Source organism: Sceloporus occidentalis, unplaced genomic scaffold, assembly GCF_023333645.1.
Source record: "Sceloporus occidentalis isolate IW3139 unplaced genomic scaffold, rSceOcc1.0.p SCAF_2, whole genome shotgun sequence".
In the NCBI taxonomy this organism is placed as follows: Eukaryota; Metazoa; Chordata; class Lepidosauria; order Squamata; family Phrynosomatidae; genus Sceloporus; species Sceloporus occidentalis.
In genome coordinates, this window is record NW_028316982.1 from 128,443,259 (window position 1) to 128,465,514 (window position 22,256).

Below are 22,256 nucleotides of genomic sequence, written 5' to 3' on the forward strand. Positions count from 1 at the left end.
GAATACACTGCCCATTCTTGCTCTCTGTCTGGCTTCTATGAAGGGGGGAAATGGTAGCAGAAGGAAGAATCTGGTGACAGAATTCACAGTCTTAAGAGGAAACAGAAGATGAGCCCTGGAGGAGGAACAAAGTGGAAGGCAGAAAAGCTTGTGAGAAGGGAAATTGAAGTTAAGAGACTAAAGCAAGTGAAATGGGGATTAAACATATACCTTCTCCAGCATCATCTGCTGGACTTATTAATTAGCTTAATTTACAGGTTTCTTAGTAAGTTAATAAACTGGTAACATTCACAGCTGTCACCTGAGCAAAAAAATCAACTTCAAAGTTTGCTCTAAAAATTCAGTAAGATCAACCTACATGAGGTGTAATCCCACAATTACCAGTCAGTAAAGAAATTCAGTACCTTCTCACAGGGACTAGATGCATTTGACACAGATGATTCTTCTTCAAAACCTTCCTCAAGTACAGAGTCATATTTGATACTTCTTTTTCTATTTCTCCTCTCCTTATTTGATGTCTTTTTCTCATTTTCTTCAACTTGAGGGACATCTATTCCATTATCACCACAAATAGAAGATTCAAACAGAGGTTTTCCATTCATGTAAGTTTTAGTAATTTTCAATTTAATCTCTGGAGAGCCATTCTTGACTGGTGTAGTGTTAGGTGGAGTTCCAACTTCTTTTATATCCTGAGACTCAAAATTCAGCCTGTTATCTTGTGTTCCTGATTCTCCATTGAATACACAAGAAGTAAGATCTTTCATTTTGTCTGCTGGGATAAATGCAAGAGCATCGTGGCCATTATATTTTGGCATGACATCTTCCTGCAATGTGGTGGAAAGATGTGTTTTGCTCAGGAAGACAGAACAGTCTCGATTCATTTCACAGTTCTGTGTTTTTCCTGTAGTACTTCTAAGGGTCTCTGGTACTTGCTTCATTTTAATATGGGTGACACTTTTTTTGGATAACAGCAGAGAACCACTTTTGAAATCCATTCAGCAAGAGACTGCCAATTTAATGCTGCTCTGTTAAAACAAAAACAAAGAAAGAAATTTGAGCGATAATATCAATTTTTTCAGCACTGTGCATGGGTACCACTATTAATGCTCTCAGAAATTCACTCAAACCATATTCCCACTTCTAGAGTATTAAAATTTAATAATGAACTGGACCAACTGTTCACAATATCATCCTAAAATACGTGTGTGTGTGTGTGTGTGTTTAAATCTTAACATTAACCAATCTGGCATCATTTTACCAGCTGTAATCTTCAACAGATTAAACCCTCGCTATGCTGTCTCAGAAAAAACTGGCATTTCTCCCATAGAAATAAACTAGTTAATTCTATTGTGGAGTATTTCCTTTGTAGAACTAATACAAAAAGGCAAACTGCATATTGAAAGTGGAAAACTGTTCTTCTGAGTGAATAAAACTGAGCTGGGGCAACAAGACTACAGTATAGCAGCTAAAGCTAGCTATACTGGCTAGAACTGATGTAACCTTAAATGTAGCCCTTCATTTGCGAGGCTTGTTTTCCATCCCTCCCCTAATTTATAAATGGAAAAAGTGGTTCACAAAAAAACCAAACAAACCAAAAAAAAAAAAACCAAAAAAACACTGCTGGTCAGAAGGTAATATTCATCCCAGAAATATAATTTTGAGTTTGAAGGCTTCTCCATCTCCTCTCCCATACATTATTTGAAGCCAGAGCCAGAAACTGCAAGAAGAATGCCCGTGGAGAGAGGAAGCTGTTCTGTGGTTACCTATAGTGGCTTTGGGCCACCGGCAGCAGGGAAATTCCACTCTTTGCCAGCAGCCCCTTCAGGACCACGATGGCAGCCCACTTTCATGGCAGGCTCTCCAGTCGCTGTGGTCCCACAGTGATCAGAGCTAATCAGGGCTGGAGCAGCCAGAGGCTGCTCCAAATTGCCAGTCTGTTTCACCCCTTCGGCATCACCGCAAACTGGCCTCTAAAGGTGTCACAAAACGTTTGTAACATTTTTTCAAAATGCTTGCCAAAAATCTAAACATAGAGATTTCATGTATACAGTATATGTACAAAATCACGCTAAAGTGTTTGGGGGGGAGGTCTCTCCGGCTTTTAATAATAATAAAGGCTCTTTTTTCCTGTCTCTCCACTCAACTCGCACTGACTCTCCTTCTTTCTTTTTGTTCAAATAGAGGGAACCAGGTTACATGTAAGATGAGTATTTCAAAAGGAGATTTCAAAAGGGGAGCCATGTCAATCTCTTGCAGTATAAAAAAGAGGAAGAAAGGGAGGGGGAAAGGAATGTACCAACACCTTTAAGACTAACTGGTTTCTATCTCAGTGTGAACTTTTGTTGTTATAAACCCATTTCTTCAGATGCAGTGAAGAATAATATCCAGGGCAAGATAGAAAGTATATTTACAAAGTTGTAGGAGTGGGATTGAATGCAATAGTCCTGAAAGATCCAAATCATGACCCTTGTCCTAAATTTTCAAAAGGCTGAGTAATACAAGTCTTAATATATGATGATACAAGTCTTTTATGATCATTGCGGAATAGCGGTCTATAAATAAAACATATTATTATTATTATTATTATTATTATTATTATTATTTTATATCTTTACAGTCATGTTAGTGTCCATGAAAGCAATAAAACTGCTTGGCGAAAGTCAGTTCCCTGGGTTTAAAATTCTGAGAAGTTCCCTTTTGTTACATGTGCAGTAGTGAGGACTCTTGTATTAATATATGTAGTCTCTCATGAAGCCATTTGTATTTCTGCTAAATGGATTGGATTTTGTAAATATAATTCAATTTAACTGTTTCTAGTCTTCCTTTGTATTCCTCTTGCTCAAGGACTGCAACCTTTAAATCTCATATTGTATATCTAGGGCAGTTTAAATATTCTACAACTAGTTTCTGGTTATTGCACCTTCTAATGTCCAACTTGATATCACACTGGAGGAAGAACAAGGGAATGCATCTCTAATTTTGTGGGTGACATTATTGGCCCCTGGTAAATTGCTTCCAGAGTAGATAGTTGGCAAACAAGTAGTAGTTATTTAAGGTATGGGACTGTTTGCCAGAGACCACTCAGAGCTTGTGAGAGGACTTCAGAACTGTTTGTAGCTCATTGATTATTCATTTGAATGGTCTTATTTGGATACTGTATGTGGCCACTAGAGGTATTTTGCGTTGTTGGTCTGTTCTGTAGTAGCTTGTTCCTGGTCACTAATCTTGCCTTGTCAATTTGTTTCTTCACCTCCTTAAAATGGGCATTGTAGTTTGAGAAGTATATGTTGTAAATCCAAGTTTTGTGTCTCTGTGTCATAGATTTAAGCAGGTGCACCGGTATTGAAGGGCTTGGCTATAAGCAACAGATTTGGTAGTGTCTTGAAGCACACAATAATAAAGTGTGTTTTTGTAATGTGTGGCAGAACTGTGGTAGTTATGAGTTATATGTATAATATATGGGGGGAAAAGAGAGTTATATCGGGGGGGGGGGAAGGGTTTCAATCCTTGAGTGGAGTAAAGACGTTGTAGGAGAAGATAATAGAAGAAAGTAGAATGTGATGAAGGTAAGAGCAGGTAGTTAAAACAAAGATGGAAGGGTAAGAAGAACAGAGAAGGGTAGTTAAGGAAGGGTAAGGCAAGAAGATTTATACCACTAGGAAAGGTAGCGGGATATTGGAAGAAGTTAGAAAGAGAAATATCAGTTGCTTGACTCTACCGGTGGCATAATTTGGAAGTGAGTCCACATTAATCTCATAGCTCTGTAATACTGTTCTAACTATAGATACCCAGGAGTTTGGAGAATTGAGATATTTGTTCTGAAAAACATTTTTGGGGAGCCTAGAATCACTCATGGATAATAACTTTAACCAGTAGAAGGCAAGAGCAGTATGTATACCAGCTAGAAGAGTAGTTTGGCCTGTTTCTGCTCTCAGAAAAGAAACAGGGGTACACTTAAGGACAGCCAATAGGGATCTTAGAAATAAGTTCTGAACAGTTTCTAAATTTGAGACACTGCTGTATTCCCAGATTTCTGCTCCATATAATAACTGAGGAACAATTTTTCTTTGATAAACCTCGATAGTAGGTGCTACTAAGTGACCTCCTTGAAGTCTATGAAATTTCAACAAAGAATTTAAAGAGAGGGATGATTTTAGCTTAGTAGCAACAAAATGAGTTTTCCATGACAAATTAGATTGAAATCTTAAACCCAAGTAATTGTAATAGGATTGCTGATCAATAGATTTTGCCTCAAGGCTCCACCTATGAAGTTTTTTTTTTTTTAACCAAAAACCACAACTTTGGTTTTAGAGTGATTGACTATTAACATGTCTGTTGGATATTGATTATAGAATAATGACAGAGGACCTACAGATGGCTACAGAAGTGCTTTGTCTAAGAACCTCTAGGTTCTCCAGCACAACTCTCTGGTCAATTTTGCAGAGTTGTGCTGGAGGACTGAGATTCCTAGAGAGAACATACAGAGTTCTGTCTTGGGCCCAGTGCTATTCAATATCTTTACCAACAAATTGGATAAAAGAATAGAGGGGGCATGCTTATCAAATTTGCAGATGACACCAAATTAGGAGTAGCTACTACCCCAGAGGACAGGATCAAAATTCTAAATAACCTTAGTAGATTAGAAAGCTGGGCCAAAACTAACAAAATGAACTTCAGCCAGGAGAAATGTAATGTACTGCCCTTAAGGGGGGAAATGAAATGGATAGATATTGGATGGGGGACACCTGGCTTAAGAATATTACATACGAAAGGGATCTAGGGCGGGTTACAGACCGCCATTTAGGACACACTCCGCACGTCCTAGGGTTAGGAAGGGGCGTCCTAGTGTTAGGAAGGGTTGCCCCTTCCTAACCGGCCCTGTTCCAAACACGTGCAGAGCGCATCCTAAATGGCAGCGCCCATCCACATGGCCACTGCCATTTTTACATCTTGGACGCACAGCGTCCAGACGTGGCGCACCGGAAGTGACGCCGTGAGTGCGCGCCTCGCGCTTCACGGTGCCACTTCCAGGGGCCAGAAAGGAGCGCCATTTCGGCGCTCCTTTTTCGCTGTGGCCGGAAGCCTTGCGATCTGGCCGCTGGGGCTTCCTGCTGCAGCTAATGTCGGCGGCAGCAGACCGCCCGCTTTAGGGCGGTCTGTAACGCACCTAGGAGTCCTAGTAGGCCACAAGTTGAACATAAGCCAACAGCGTGATGCAGCAACTAAAAAGGTCAATGTCATTCTAGGTTGCATCAATAGAAGTATAGTGTCTAGATCAAGGGAAGTAACAGTACCTTTGTATTCTGTCTTGGTCAAGTCTCACCTAAAATACTGTGTGTCCAGTTCTGGGCACCACAATCCAAAAAGGATGTTGACAAGCTGGAGTACAGAGGAGGATGACCAAAATGGTGAATGGTCTGGAAACCATGCCCTATGAGGAGAGACTTAGGTAGCTGGGAATGTTTAGCCTGGAGAACTGATGGTTAAGAGGTGATATGATAGCCCTGTTAAGTATTTGAAGGGGTGTTATACTGAGGCTGGAGCAAGCTTGTTTTCTGCTGCTCCAGGTAACAGGACCCGGAACAATGGATTCAAATTAGAGAAAACTGAGATTCCACCTAAACATTAGGAGGAACTTTGTGACAGAAAGAGCTGTTTGAGAGTGGAACACACTCTCTTGGAGAGTGGTGAGTGTGAATAATCACTACCAGGAGATTCTCAAAGTCAAGAGAATTTAACACCCATTTGCAACACAAAAAGGAAGGAAGTATCTTTTTGCATTGCAAATGCATGTTAAATTTCCTGGACTTTGAGAATCTCCCAATAGAAACATGGCCAGAAGTAGGAGGTACCAATCTACAAGTAACCTTCAATACAATTTGAACTGAGAACAGAAACAGCAAAATGCAGGTCTATGATTAACATCTCCCATATTTTTTCCTGTATTGTTTTAACACTAGCTTGATGAAGAAGCCAGTGGAGCTCTGAAAGATTGCAACATATTGCGTATTTTGGTTGGTCCCATAAAGGTATCATTGTTTGGTGGATTTTTGATGTTACTGGACTTATCAAAATTATCAAAAGGAGTGGGTGGAAGATATGAAACCTACTGTAAAGTAATGTATCAGTTAAATATGAAGCAGTTTCAAGCAATATTTCTATTATAATAGCACACATTTTAAAATGTAGGGGAGTGCAGCGATGCAAAATGTGTTGCAATTTTATTTATTTATTTATTTATTTATTTATTTAATATGTCACCTTTCTCCCCACAGGTACCCAAGCTGGCTCACAGATAAAATATTTAAAAATCTCAGTAAAATTCAAAACCATTAAAATAATCTATACACAATATAAAATCACATTAAAATATACAAAAGTATAACTAAAAACCACCTGTTCCACAAAAACAACCCTGATATAAATTATATATGAAATGCCTGCTTAAATAAATTTATTTAATTTGACTGCTAAAACAGCAAAATGAAATTTTGTGTGCACATTAAAAATGTAATTCTGAAATCCCAAAACCAAGAAGAGTCATCCAAAGTCCAGGCATAAATGATTATAACAGTACAGTTGGCCCTCTATCCACCGATTCTTTATCTATGCATTCAAACATGCACGGTTTGAAAATATTCAAGAAATATAAATTCCAAAATGCAAACCTTGATTTTGCTATTTTATACAAGGGACACCATTTCATTATTACATTATATTAAATGAGACTTGAGCATCCATGAATTTTGATATCCACAGAGGATCTTGAACCCAAATCCCAACAGATAGCAAGGGCCCATAGTACAGAATCTTTTTCTGTAGCTTGAATCCATTACTCCATGTCTTATTCTCTGGATCAACTGAAAACAAGCTTGCTATAATTTATAAGTCAGTTTACTGTTTTCACTTAGTAGGAATTAATGACAACTGTCACTCTCTAGTAATAGTGCACACTTTTGACTAGTGTGCATGGATAAAGACAAATGCAATAATAATCAATAAAAAGAAATAGAAGATGGCAATAAAAAAAGGAAAAACAAGAGATCTCTTCCATGAGATCCCAAAATTCAAAGGGAAGTTCAAATCAAGGGCTAAGATACTCTATAAGAGGAGGAACATACTGCAAGACCAAGAAGAAATAAAAAACTGATGGATGTAAATTATGGCCACAAAAAAGAGATGAAAAAATTAATGCCTCTTGGAATGAAAAACCATATGAAAATGAACCCCAAATTCTAGAAAACAAGGTGGAAGCTGCTCTAGGAGAAATTGAAAAGAATAAATCATCAGGAACAGATGATATTCCAACTGAAGTGATACAATCCACATAGACAACATCAACTCTACTGCTAACTAAAATAGGCCAACAAATATGGAAAACAAAGTGGTAGCCAACAAACTGGAAACAACATCCCTATCCACAAAAAAGGAGACACAAAAAACTACAGCAACTGTAGGACCATAGAATTAATGTTCCACCTAAGCAAAATTATACCCAAAATTCTGAAACATAAGACTCCAATCATATATGGAGAAAGAAATCCCAGAAGTACAAGTAGGGTCCAGGAAAGCAAGAGGCACTAGGGACCACACTGCAAACATATGATGGCTAATAGAGCACACCACGGAATTCCAGGAAAAAATTATCATGTGCCTTATTGACTATAGCAAAGCCTTTGACTGCATAGATCACAAAAAGCTATTGATGTTTCTTAAAGACATGTGAGTGCCACTACATTTGACAGTCCTACTGAGAAACCTGTACTTAGGACAAAAGACTACTGTTAGAACAGAATATGGAGAAACAGAATGATTCCTAATTGGCAAAGGAGTCAGGCAAGGATGCATTCTCTCACCCTACTTGTTCAACTTGTATGCAGAAGATATCATATGAAGAGCAGGTTTAGACTCAGAATGAGGAGTTAAGGTACGAGGAAGAAACATTTGTGGATGACACCATACTACTGGCAGAAAACACTGCAAACATGAAACTACTAAGGAAATAAAGTGCAAAGGCAGGCTTATTGCTTAAACATAAAGAAAACAAAAATAATTACCATGGAGAATCTACAAACATTCAACCTACACAATGTGGAAACAGAAATAGTAAATTCCCATACCTTCGATCAAGCAACGATCAGGACAGAAACTAGTCAAGAAATCAAAAGATTAGGAATGGGAAGGGCAGTGATGGAAAAACTAGACAAGATCCTAGAGAGTAAATCTATACAACTGAACAGTAAATTCAGAATTGTCAAAGTGATTATACTACCTATCACCATGTATGGACGTGACTGTGGATCGGTGAAGAAATGGACAAGAGGATCAACTCTTTCAAGATGTAATGCTGGAAAAGAGTGTTGAAGATAATATGGGTGGCCAGAAAGACAAACAAATGGGTCCTTGAACAGATCAAGCCTGAACTCTAAATCAAGATGATCAAAATGAGGTTGTCAATACTTTGGCTATATTATGAGTCAACATTAACCATTACAAAAAAACAATAATGCTAGTAAATTTAGAAGGTAGTAGAAACAGAAAAAGACTGCATGCCTGATGGATAAACTCAATCAAGGTCACAGGCCTGAATTTACAGAACATAAGCAGAGCAGTGGAGGACAGGAGGTCTTGGAGATGTCTCATACACAGACTTCCCGTGAGCTAGCATCAACAACAATAACAAATCATTCTCAAAGCTTGAGATCCAAATTTGACTTCAAAGGAAGAGCTGCAGAACTATTAAATATAGTCCAAAACATACTGCAGAAATAATCCAGTTTGAGACTGCTTTAACTGCCTGGCTCAATGCGAGGGAATTGTGGGAACTGTAGCTTTATGAGACATTTAGGGCCGAATAGACAGGCCAAAATAAAGCTGATTCAGGTCACTCTGGAGGTATGCTGTTTAAATGACACATGCATCTTAAGAGGCCAGAAGCTGCGCCAAAGCTACGCTGCAGTCCTTAGGACTGGAGCATGGCTTTGGTGCGGCTTGCAGCCTCTTAGGATGCATTCCGGCCTCTTAGGATGCATTTAAACAACACATTTCCAAAGTGACCCGAAGCAGCTTTATTTTGGCCTGTCCGTTCAGGCCATTAGCCTTCTTTGTCAGAAAGCTCTGGTGTCACAACAAACTAGAATTCCCAGGATTCCCTAGCACTGAGCCAGGGCAGTTAAAGCAATCTCAAACTGGATTATTTCTGCAGTGTGTTTTGGACCACTGCGACAAAAACATTTGTGGTTTCTGCTCACTTCTACAGCAGTGGATGCATGTAAGCAAACCGTAATCCAGCCAGTTATTAGAAAGTGATAGCTAAAAGATTTCCAAAGATAAGCGACTACTTATGAGCAATCAAAATCTTGTAAATCAGTAGAAAATGGGAAAACAAGCAGAATTTCAAGCCAATAATGTCTGACCTAAGAAATAAGAGGGTCACCAACTTAATTAACTGAGGGATGATACAGCTAAGGCAAGAAATGCAAGACATGAACCCAGTTGCCAATCTATTAGTTTAACTAATGCTAGTAGAAAGAAATTCAAAATAAATATAACAAAGTAAATTAAGTAGTCTCCCAGGGCACCCTGGAGGGGAAATGTTTCTAAGCAAGGCACAGAACTGAGAAACCAGAAAAAAGATAGTTCCTTGTTTCAAGATATTGAAGCAGCAAAGATAAATTAAGCTATTAGAGACATAGTAATACCTTTGACAATTTGAAACAATTTTTTAAAAAGCCTCAAGTATATACAGTAGCACTGATCTTATCAGACTAAATAACTGTCTCAAGGATTCTACTTTTTTTAGACGAATGAGTGTGGCATAGCAATTTGAGTGTTGAGCTATGCCTCTGGAGACCAGAGTTCGATTTCCAGCTTGGACATGAAATCCACTGGGTGACACTGGGCAAGTCCCATGCTCTCAGCCTCAGGGGAAGGCAATGGTAAACCTCTGAAAAAATCAATTTTTGATGAAAGAAAATAAGCACATGCTAATTAACCTTTCAGAGGACAAAGATGGGTGGCAGTTACAGAGATCCAGACTTTACACAAAATTGGTTATCTAAGATTTCAGTTTCTTTGACCTTATCAAAAAAAATATTTATTTATTTAATTTTTATTGAAAGATTTAAAAAGTATACATATGACATAAATTGGATACTTAACACATTGAAAAAGTTATCAAAAATAACAAAAAGATTATGTCTTCAAATGCTTCAATTTATACAATGTTATTCACTGAGGCCTGTTACAGACTGCCAAAATAAAGCTGCTTGGGGTCTCTTTGGAGGTATGCTGTTTAAATGCATCCTAAGAGTCTGGAAGCTGCACCAAAGCTGCACTCCAGTGCTTAGGAATGGAGTGTGGCTTTGGCGCGACCTCCGGACTCTTAGGACCCATGCATCATTTAAATAGCATACCTCCAAAAAGACCCAAAGCAGCTTTATTTTGGCAGTCTGTAACAGGCCTGAGTGTCTGTTATCTAGCTCATTTTAAGATGACCTGAACCACCTCACAACAGCTCTACTTCAACTTTAAGACCAAAACTATACAGGCTATATTACAATTACAATGTAAAACACAAAACACTTGATAAGTAACATAATAGGCCTGTAGGGAGAGGCAGGATATAAATATATTATTATTATTATTATTATTATTATTATTATTATATTAAATAAAATCATATGGGGTGAAATGAATAAATAAGAGTTCAATAAAATAAGAATCTTTACTGTGAACCTGAAAGTCCAGACAGGGAGCAAACCAAAGGTCTCAGAATTCGACTATGGTAGGCCAAAAGACAGGCCATTGAGGTTCACATCTCAAGTTAAAAATAATTTACTAGCTAGCACAAAGACTGCTGAGAACAACAAATCACTACAGGTAGAGTATTCACTTTATTTAAAACATGACATTTTCTACATTATTCATTGAAGGGCCTGGGGGAGAATGTGGCCTCCAATGTCAGGGAACTTCACACAGTTACTCATTCTGGATCAAACTGCATGTCAAGAAATCGCAGATCCTCCCACAATAATTTTCATCTCTAGTTCAAGAAAAAAGGTAATCATTTTCTTGATGTTTCCACAATCCCCATAAAGTGCCTCTTTCTACAACTACTAGTGTCTTTTCTTTTTGTGATCAATGCCTACATAGATGAACACAAGAAGCAACACAAGAGGAGTGCAGATTGATCAAAATGAAGTAAATGTCCATCCCAGTGCTTTTAATTTTTTTAAAAAGCCATGCAAAGGCAATAGTTCCATCCTGTTTATTCAATAATTGTTCTCACATTAAGTTATGAGCAGATATCACAGACAGGTGATGAATTTTTGCCATTTTTTTTTTCATTTTTGTCTTTCATAATGCACAAGACTTCCATTATGAGGGGACCAGAGATTCTCCCACCCCCACCTTACCTTTTAAACAAGAGTCCTGCAGTGCTGCTTAGTATGGAATCCTATTAGTTGCTTACTTCTAGGACAATTAAGAGGGCAACATGATAAATTATAAACTGGCTCCAGTCCTTCCTGGGAGTGGCTAGGATAAGAGTTTGGTTGCCCTGATCTCCCCAAAGTGCCTATTTGAGGTTTCCCCTTCCTCAATACAGTGAATAGAATGAATGACACCTGTGCAATCCAAACTTCTGAATGGCATCCCCCATGGTTTCATTTACATAATAAAAACACAGGGATAAGCTGAAGTTCCAAAGCATTACAAAGTCTGTGGGTGATTCTGCAACTCTCCTTTTTGCACTTCCCCCATCAGAAAGAAAAAGAGCCCGGTTCCTTGAACAGCTCCACATCATGCAGGTACCAAGATAACACATATAGCTTTTGGATGTGTTAGGTGAAGATTTTAAGAATATCAACAATCTAAGATACACAGATGATACCATAATACTAGTAGAAAACCTCACATACCTGGAATTAAGGAAGATCAAGGAAGAAAGTGCAAAGGTAGGCTTACTGTTGAACATAAAGAAAACAAAAATAATGATCATGGAGAATCTACATAAATTCAACCTAGACAATGAAGAAAAAGCAAAAGAGTTCTCATACCTGGAATCAAACATTGATAGGAAAGAGGACTGCAGCCAGAAAATCAGAAGAAGATTAAGAATGGGGAGAGCGGCTATGAAAGAACTAAAAAATATCCTAAAATATAAAGATGAGCAACTAGCACAAAAGTTAGAATCATACAAACCATCGTATTCCCTTTTACCATGTCTGGATGTGTGAGCTGGACAGTTAAGGAAGAAGATAGGAAGAAAATCAATTCATGTGTGCAGAGAATACAGTGGACAGCCAAAAAGAGAAACAAATGGGTCCTAGATCAGATCAAGCCAGAAATCTCCGTGGAAGCCAAGTTGACAAAACGGAGGCTGTCATACTCGGGACACATCATGAGAAGGCACGACTCATTGGAGAAAACAATAATGCTAGGAAAGGTGGAGGGAAACAGAAAGAGAGGAAGGCCGCATGCTAGATAGATGTATTCTATTACAGAGTATTAGTTTGCAGGAACTAAGCAGAGCAGTGGAGGACAGAGTCTTGGAAATGTCTCATCCAAAGGATTGCCATGAGTCGGATCAAATTGAAGGCGGTTCACAACAATACTGTTAAGGGAATTTTAGTATCCTATAAATAACAGATGCTGTAGAATATGTAGAATATGAATGAGCAAAACCACTTCTGAATACTCCATACCCAAGAAAGCCCCATGCAATTCATGAGGCTGCCATAAATCAATAGGCAGTGGCTTCATCTGCATTGAAGAAATAACCATTTCAACTGCCATGACTCAATGCTATGGAATTCTGGCAACTACAATTTTGTGAGACATTTGACTTTCTCTGTCAGAGAGCCCCCATGCCACAACAAACTACAGTTCCCAGAATTCCACAGCAATGACCTATAGCAGTTAAAATGGTGTCAAACTGGATTATTTCTGCAGTGCAGATGTAGCCACTCTATTTGTGTGTATACCTTTTCACACTGCCAGCAGTACAGATGCACCCAGTGTTATACAGTGGAATCTCGCCTTAACAGGGATCTGTTCCAGGCTTCCCTGCGTAAGGTGAATTCCACCTATGCTCAAGCCCCATTCAAGTGAATGGGGCTCGTGTGCACAGCGGCGCGCCCATCCCCATTCATTTGAATGGGACGCGCTGCCTCTTGAGCCCCGCGTGCGGCTTGAACACATATGCTCAAGCCGCATATAATGTAGGCGCATTGTATTTTAAAAACTATTCAATTTAGGGCTGAAACAGACGACAGCTCTACACCATCCCTTTGAGTACCGGATCGGGGCTGCAGCAACCACACGCCACAGCCCCAATCCAGCGTTTTTCCAACCCAAAAAGGAGCATCAAAAAGGCGCTCTTTCTGCCGCAGCTTTTCTGTGGTGCACGTAAACACCATGCCACAGAAAAGTCATGACGTCGCACACTGTGTGGTCAGTGGAGCAGCTTGATGCTGTCTTGGGCATGTGCAATGCATACACCACAGCCCCATGAAGCCGCCAGTTTTTGTGGGTCTGTTTTAGCTCTTAGTTATCTATTTTCAGGCTAGCTTAAGGAAGGGGAGCAATGAAGAATGTTTTAACAGAACAGTTAAGGCACATTTAGGAAATGTGATCTTATTCAAGCAGGTTTGCCTCTTCAGTTTAGGCCAGTCCTATGCATATTTACTTGGAAACAAACTGCACTAAACTTAGTGGGATTTATTTCTGAGTAAACATGCACAGGGTTGCACTATCCAAGAATATTGTGGCACTCTGATAGTATTTTACAAATACAACACATCTGGTACATATAACAACATTTATGGCACAGCAGCTAAGCCATATTGTACTGTACAAATCTTGTCATAAATACAGAAGAAACCATAAAAAGCAGAAGAGACTAACTATTTAGCCATCTTTGTAAATAATAATTAAAAACTTAGTAACCTGCCTCCATCTCTTAAAAAGTACTAGCCAGCTGAGGCCTGACAATGCCCCGAGTCCATAGATTTCTATGCTGGCCACAGAAGTCCCCCTCTGAAAGCCCCTTCTCTTTGTTTCCAAGCGGAGCACAGACAACAGGCAAAGAATGCTCTGACTATTGTTGTTGTGTGCCTTTGAGTTGGTTCCTGACTTATGGCAACCCTATCACAGGATTTTCTTGGCAAGATTTGTTCAGATTTGCCTTTGCCTTCCTCCGAGGATGTGTGACTTGCCCAAGATCACCCAGTGGATTTTCATGGCCCAGTGGGAATTTGAACACTGGTCTCCAGAGTTGTAATCCAAGACACAAATCACTCCATCACACTGGCTCTCCATATTTTCTCTCCTTCTCTAAGGAAATTATTGCATGTAGTTTAATATAACTGCAAAGTATTACTTCAGATACTTACTTTAGACCCTTATTTGATGGTTTTTTTAAATATGGAAGACCACAACTTCTCAATATCTACTTTAAATCAACTCCTAGGTTTATGCCATTTATGGAACAATTTAAATGAATCATAAAATTGCTCCACAATTATTGTACGCAGTTTGAGTGAAGAATCAACCTATTAAAATGTTTTTGCTGGGGAGGCTCTTACAAAACTTCTGTATGGTGCAAAACACACTGCAGAAACAATCCAGTTTGAGACTGCTCCCAACAGCCCTGGGTCAATGCTAGGGAATTCTGGGAACTGTAGTTCTGTGAGACATTTAGCTTTCTGTCAGAGAACTCTGGTGCCACAATCAACTACAGTCCCCAGGATTCCCTAGCACTGAGCTAGGACAGTTAAAGCGGTCTCAAAGTGGATCATTCCTGCAGTGTGTTTTGGACCTATGTTTGTCTCCTTAATGGCCTGGATTATTTTCATCCTTCTGTGCATTAGTCCCAAGGCAGAGAAAGTAGAAACTGTGGGGCATGTTTTGTGTTTTGTTCTTCTTATTGTGACCTTCAACATCATTTTATTAACCCAATTTTACAAACTATACCAGGGAGATCTGCTGTGTTTTCCATTGATTACCTTTTGGCTGACCAGTCTCCTGAGATAACAGCCAAGGGAGCTACTTTCTGTGTGGCAGCGACAGCTTGTCGCCATAGAATGCTGCCTTAATATTAAAGGTGTTATCCTTGAACACTAGGATCACAGAGTTGGAAGAGACCCCCAAGAGACCATCCAGTCCAAGCCCATTCTGCCATGCAGGAAATCTCAACCAAAGCGTCCCTGACAGACGGCCATCCAGCCCCTGTTTAAAGACTCCCAAGGAGGGAGACTCCACCGCTCTCCAAGGAAGCGTGTGTTGTTTTTCTAAAACCATTGCCACACAAATAATTTCTGCATTTAATGTCGCATTTTAATGCGTTACATTGCATTTCATCTGTTCTATTTTGCTCCCTTTCTACTGGCCATTGACTGAAATAGACCTATACAGGTATGCATGTGTCCATCACAGAACCTCAACTCTTCTTACACATCCTCATCCTCATCCTCATCTGGAAGAACAGGAATTGTGTTACGTCTGGTGAGACTAAGAATAACACAAGTGCTATTTGGGAGTCTCAGTTCCCTAGCAGAACCGACACAGAGAGAGAGAGAGAGAGAGAAGTTATGGAAGTCTACAGTGATGCCAGCCAAGGCCATTCCCTGAACAGAGGCTCCTTTGCCATCATCCCTCCATCTTTGTTGCTGCACTGCAAGGCACTGCCACTGATGGAGGGCTCCTAAACCAAACCTGTGGCGGGGTTTTCCTTGGCAAGCGCTGCCCGGGAGGAGGCTGCCTGCGCCTGCCCCTTGCGAGGAGGCCGAGAGAGTGTGGCTGGAGGGGTTGGGGGAGCAGGAAGGGCCCCCGCCTCCCAGCCACCCGCAATTAAGGCCCTGTGCTCCTGAGTCCGAGGAGGAGCCCTTTCCCTGCAGATCCAGGAGGGAGGATGAATCAAACATGGCTTCCCCGCCATGCCTGTCTCGCCTGGAGGCCCCTTCCAGCGCCACCCGCCCCGAGGCCCCTCTCCCCACATCCTTCCAGGGCCAGGGGAGGCCCAGAGGGCTGAGCGGGGAGGAAGGGCCCAGCCCCAGGGGCGCCTAGAGAGCCAGGCGGCAAGGCGGGAGCCAGGAAGGAAGGAAGGAAGGAAGGAGAAGGAGCCGCCATCGCCTCTCCAAGGCCTCCCTCCCTGCACTAACCTGCCGCGCTCCGAAGGGCTGCCGCATCCCCTCCCCGCCGGGGAACGGATAAACGGACCGCCGCCTTCGCCCTCCTTCCTTCCTTCCCTCCTTCGTCCGTCCGTCCGTCCGTTCTTCCGCCCGCCTTCGGGTCTCCCTCGCCGCCGCCTCCTCCTCTTTTTCTTCTTTCTGCGGCGGCTGCTGCAGCCGAAACCAGCGCGAAAAATCCGCCGCTCTGATTGGCTGCCGCCCCCTTCGCGCCCCAACCCCTGAAGCGCTTCATTCAAACCAGCCGCGCGCCGGAGAGGGAGGCAGGGAGGGAGGGAGGGAGGCAGGGAGGGAGGGAGGGGCCTAGCGACGCCGCCCTCCAGGACTAGGGCCCTGCCCGCTTCCCACCCGCTGCGTGGAGGCCTCCTCCTCCTCCTCCTCTCCCCCGAGTCACAAAAGCCCACCAAGCGCCGCCCAAACAAGGCCCAAAGCACCGCTCCAACCGACTAGATTACCTCACGACACTCTCCTTCCACTATAACTGCTCTGGCTGCCTCCTCCCGCTGCATTCTGGGGGCTGTAGTTTAAGGAGGGACGTTTAGAATTCTCAGGCGAAGAGCTCGAAGGCCTCGCTGGACTACAAATTCCCAGCATGCAACAGGAGCAGGCAGCCAGGGGAATAGCAGCACTATAAGAAGGTGGTGCGGTAATGTGCCAAATCGCACACACCTCTCTGCTGTTCAATTCCAGTCGCTTTAAACACAACAACAACAAGAGAAGACGTATAAACACCAGCCACATGACTGCACTGCACTCTTATAGGGCTGCTATTCCAATTTTAATACTCTGACTGCCTCCTGTTGCATTCTGGGATTTGTGTTTCAGTGAGGCCTAAGAGCTCTCTGAATGCCCCAGAATGCAACAAGAGGCAGCCAGAGCAGTCAAAGGGGAACGGTGGCACCATGATAGTGTAGTGCACTAATTATGCACTCCTATGCAAACCTATCTGGCCATTGTTGTGTGGCTTCCAAGGCTTTCCTGACCTACTAGGGCAGGGGTTCCCAACCTGGGGGTCGCGACACCTTTGGGGGCCGCATGACCCTTTCTTGGGGGTCGCCAGGTTGGGATTCCCCCCCGCCTCCCCCTCCTCCCTTTTCCCCCGCGGGTGCCGGCACTAGCACTGGCAACCACATGGAGAAAGGGCCGGGGTCGCCTCCTCCTCTTCCCTTCTCCTCACAGGTGCCATTGAAGGCACCCAGGAAGAGAAGGCGAAAGTCCCGCCTCAGGATTTTCTTGGCAAGTTTCCTTCAGAGGGAGTTTGCCATTGCCCTCCTCTGAGGCTGAGAGAGCATGAGTTGCCCAAGGTCACTCAATGGGTTTAAATGGCCCACCCAGTATTCGAACCCTGGTCTCCAGAATCATAGTCCAATCCTCAAACCTAGCTCCTAAGTCCCATTTAATTCAGCTGGTCTCAATAAGCAGACACAATATGTATGTATATAAGTATGGAATTGCTCTTCCTTCACCTGGCTGAACAGGCCAGGAATCACTGCATGAATAAAATAAGTGGCCTTGTAAGTGTGTGTGTGTGTATATCATTTCATTTACATAGAGCTAAAAAAGGAGTTTCCGTTTCACCAAGTTAGAGATATATACCCTTTCATGGTTTCAGAGAATACATTGTAAAATTGTACAAATACTTCCATAGTTACCTTGAAATCAACTCTCAGCTCTGTACATTGTGTTGTCACACTTCTCTTTTTCCCCTTATTCACTGTTTTCTTGTTTCCTCGAAGTATATTACTAATTAAAGTCTGATCAAATGTAAAATTGCAAAAGATGCGTTTGTCATATCGCAGTGATGGCGAATCCACTGCACACGTGCCGGAAGTGGCACTTTGGGCCATTTCCTCGGGCACAGGGCGAGGGAGAAGGCTGAAGAGGCACGCATGTTCCCGTTCCTCCCCCTCCCTGCCTTTTCCTGGCCCCCAGCTGTCTCTTGGAGACAGCTGGAAGCCAGAAAAGGGTGCTCCAGAGAAGGAGCCAGAGGAGTGCGCCTCTGGCTCCTCCTCGAAGCCTTCTCCCGGCCCCCAGCTGCCTCTTCAAGAGAGCTAGAGGCTGGGAAAAGGGCAGGGAGAGGAGGAGTGACTGGCGCATGCCAGTGCCACCTCCTCAGGGAGCTTTGCCTGCCAGACAGCTGGAAGCAGGGAAAGCTCCGTGAGGAGGGAGGCAGGGGCCCTCCCCATCTCCCTCTTTCCTCCCCCACTTACCTTTCCCTGCCTTCCAAGTGCCCCAAACGGGGCACCTAGAGGGCAGGGAAAGGTCTGTGGGGAGGGAGGCAGGGGCCCTGCCATTCCTATTCTTCCCCTTTCTCCTTTCCTCACCCCCAAAGGGCTTTGGAGAGCCCTTTGGGGCGAAGAAAGGTCCGGGAAGAGGAGGACTGGGGCCCTGCCCATGGCTCCTCCCCCTCACGGGCCTTTGCTGACCTCCAGCTGTCTCTGAGAGACAGCTGGGGGCCGGGAAAAAGGCAGGGGAAGAGCCCCACCCAGAGGGTGGAAGCTCCACCCACAGAGGGTGGAAGCCACACCCCTGATCCAGAAGCCCCGCCCCAGCACACAGCCCCATCCCAAGGGGCAGAAGCCCCGCCCCCTGGCACGCAAACCTAAAAAGATTCGCCATCACTGTCATATCGTAATCTGCACCCTTTATTGTCTATACCTGCACTTTGTCAATATTGGGTCCCACTCTTTTTCTATTACTGTAATGTCTTTATGAGATAAATGACCTGTTAAAATGATCATCTCCCTCATTTCAAAAACTTTCTCCCACCATATTTCAAGATCAAGTGTCTCATGAGTTTTCCAAAATTGGGCTAATGTAGTTCTGGCGGCGGTTACTAAATATAGTAAGATTTTACCATGCTTAATCTTGGTTTGTGTGTTTGACAAATACATTTCGGGAGACATTTCAAAATTAATTTATAACATCTGTTCAATTTCTCTATGTATGTTTTCCAGTAAAGTTTTAGTTTTGGACATGAATCCAAGTTCCGGGTGCATTATCACACTTCCAACAAGTTCCTGGGCCTGTTTTGTACATTTTTGCTATTTTATTAGGGGTCCAATGCCACCTACGTTTCATCTTCCAAAAATTTTCCCGAAGACTTTGGGATTTTGTGAATTTCTTTGTTTTTTCATGGGCTGATTTCCAACTGTCCACATCTATTGTGTGCCCTAAATCAGATGCCCATTTTATCATTGTATCTGTGACAGGTTCTTTCTCCTGTTCCAAATTTCTAAGGAATTTATATAGTTTTGCTATCTTTTTGTTGGCTGTATCTAATAAAAAATTTTAGAATTCCAAGATTTCCTCTTCAAAATCTTGTGGTTTTTTTATTATCAATTTTGAATCTTTCTTTAATCTGTAAATAAGGATACCAGTGCACCTTTGCATCGAATTGTTTTAATGCTTCAATAGGTTTCATTTCAAATCTATTATCTACAGTCTTAAACAGGATGCCTTTGTAAGTCAACCATGAGTCAAGCTGTTTCCATCTCCCAATGAATGCTTCTTGAGGGGATAACCAAAGGGGAATCTTCTTTTTAAATTTCTCCCACACTTTTAAAAGAGATCTTCTAACCACATGATGTGAGAAGTCTTTGTGTGCAGCAGCTTTCCCGTACCATAAATAAGCGCGCCAGCCGAATCTGTTATCAAAACCCTCTAAGTTCAGAAGCTTTTCATTTTTCAACATCATCCATTCGGTTATCCAATTTAAAGCATTCGCCTCATATTACAGTTTTAAGTCTGGAACTCCTCCTCTCCACCAACTTCCTTTTGGTATGTCATAACCTTCCAATTCAGTCTTGGTTTTTTATTATTCCACACAAATAATTTTAAGTCCTTTTGCCAGTCCTTAAATGTTTTATCATTTATCAAAATTGGGATTGTTTGAAACAAAAAGTTGATCTTCGGTAGAATTGTCATCTTTTATTATTATTATTATTATTATTAACCTTTATTTATGAAGCGCTGTAAATTTACACAGCGCTGTACATACAATCTTTTAGTTAGACGATTCCCTGCCCACGGGCTTACAATCTAAAAAGACATGATACAGAAGGAGGAGGGAGTGGTGGAGGGAAAGGGTAAGAGGTCCAGCAGTTCCTCTCAACCTCCGAGGCCTGGACCAAGGCAGATGGACTGGAGGGAGGGGGAGGCTTCATAATGGATGGTTAATCATTTTCCAGGGAAAATACATACTCACAAGTAGGATAATACATATACAGTACATAGCAATACAGGAAAGGGTTTAATAAACAGGCACCACAAGAACATCAAATAGTGAGCGACAATTATGCAATGCCTGGGAACGCTTCTCTGAACAGGATGGTTTTCAACTCCGTTTTGAAGCTGGTTAAAGAAGTGATGGCTCTTGCTTGTGGGGGAAGAAGGTTCCAGGAGTGAGGGGCAGCAAGTGAAAAGGGGCGAATCCGGGAAGGGGCAGAGGAAATCCTGGGCTGAGACAGCAGACCTTGACTACTAGAACGGAGGGCCCTGGTGGAAAGGTGAGGAGAAAGAAGGTCTGATAAGTAGGGAGGGGCCAGTCCGTGGAGGGCTTTAAACGTGGACAGCAGGAGCTTATACTGAATGCGGAAAGGGAGGGGAGCCAGTGAAGGGATGCCAACACAGGAGAGATGTGGTCAGAGCGGTGGGTGGAAGTGATAATGCGTGCAGCTGAATGCTGAACAGAGATTAAAGGACGGAGGTGAGAAAGAGGAAGCCCAGCCAGGAGGACATTACAGTAATCAAGTCGTGAGACCACTAGGGCATGGACCAGGATCTTGGCAGTAGAGGCGGAGAGATATGGTCAGATTTTGGCAATATTGTATAAAAAGAATCTACAAGCCTTGGCTGTGGTCTGGATCTGAGAGATACACGACAGAGAAGAGTCAAAGATAAAACCAAGACTGCGGGCTTGCTGGACTGGTTGAATAGAAATGTTGTCCACAGAGACAGAAAAGGTTGTTCTCGAAAAGCTCCATACTGTTATTGCTGATCCATACTCCTAAGTATTTCGCTTTCTTTTTCGTCTGGCAATTAGCGATGGTTTCCAGTTCTTGCTTTTCTTTTTTAGTTAAGTTCTTCGTTAGAATCACCGCTTTCTGATAATTAACCTTAACTCCAGAAATGTTCCCGAATTCTTCAGTCACGTCAAACACTTGCTGTACCTGGTTTTTGGGATCCTCTAGTATGATTAATACATTGTCAGCATAAGATTTCATCTTATACTTGTAACCTTTAATTTGAGTGCCTTTTATCGTCGGGTCACTTCTAATTTTATTTGCCAACACTTCTAGGACCATGATAAACAAGAATGGAGAAAGAGGACATCCTCGGCGTGTTCCTTTTTGAATCTCAATGGCCTGTTACAGACTGCCAAAATAAAGCTGCTTCGGGTCTCTCTGGAGGTATGCTATTTAAATGATGCATGGGTCCTAAGAGTCCGGAGGTCGCGCCAAAGCCACACTCCATTCCTAAGCACCGGAGTGCAGCTTTGGTGCAGCTTCCGGATTCTTAGGATGCATGCATCATTTAAACAGCATACCTCCAAAGAGACCCAAAGCAGCTTTATTTTGGCAGTCTGTAACAGGCCAATGTTTTCTGATCTGCTTCCGTTAATTATAATTTAGGCATTTTGTTCTTCATATATTCTTTTTATCCATGTTTCAAATTTTCCCCTGAGATCCGTTCTTCTCATAATTTCAAACATACAATTCCAATTTACACTGTCAAATGCTTTCTCCGCATCTAAAAATATCAGTCCTAGTTTTTTATTATTCTTTCTCTCATCATATTCCAGTATGTCTATTACAAATCTGATGTTTTCTTTCAACTGTCTTTTTGGTAGGAAGCCCGTTTGTTCTCGTTCAATGTAGTCTTGTAATACTTGTTTGAGTCTGTCTGCTAATATCGTTGTGAAGATTTTATAATCGATGTTTAGAAGAGAGATTGGTCTATAGTTAGTTACTTGTTTCGAATCTTTCCCTTTCTTGGGGATAACTGTTATATTTGCGCTGTTCCATGAATCAGGAATACTGATTTCTTTTATGTCATTCAATGTTT

At 42.0% G+C, this 22,256-nt stretch overlaps 1 protein-coding gene across 4 annotated transcripts in view; it reads right to left on the minus strand.

Moving 5' to 3' along the window:
• The window catches only part of NSD2 (nuclear receptor binding SET domain protein 2), a 158,159-nt gene extending 140,153 nt beyond the window's left edge, over positions 1-18,006 (minus strand). The window contains exons 1-2 of one of the 4 annotated variants that reach the window (XM_089510936.1): positions 17,843-18,006; positions 405-1,025 (exon numbers count right to left, since the gene is read on the minus strand). In XM_089510936.1, coding sequence (XP_089367062.1) covers positions 405-995 — 591 coding nt within the window. In that variant the 5' untranslated portion in view covers positions 996-1,025; positions 17,843-18,006. Of the gene's footprint in view, positions 1-404; positions 1,026-16,163; positions 16,429-16,645; positions 16,714-17,842 lie in introns of those variants that run through there. The other 3 variants (XM_089510935.1, XM_089510934.1, XM_089510937.1) reach the window with 3 other exon arrangements.
• Between the last annotated feature and the right edge of the window lie 4,250 nt (positions 18,007-22,256).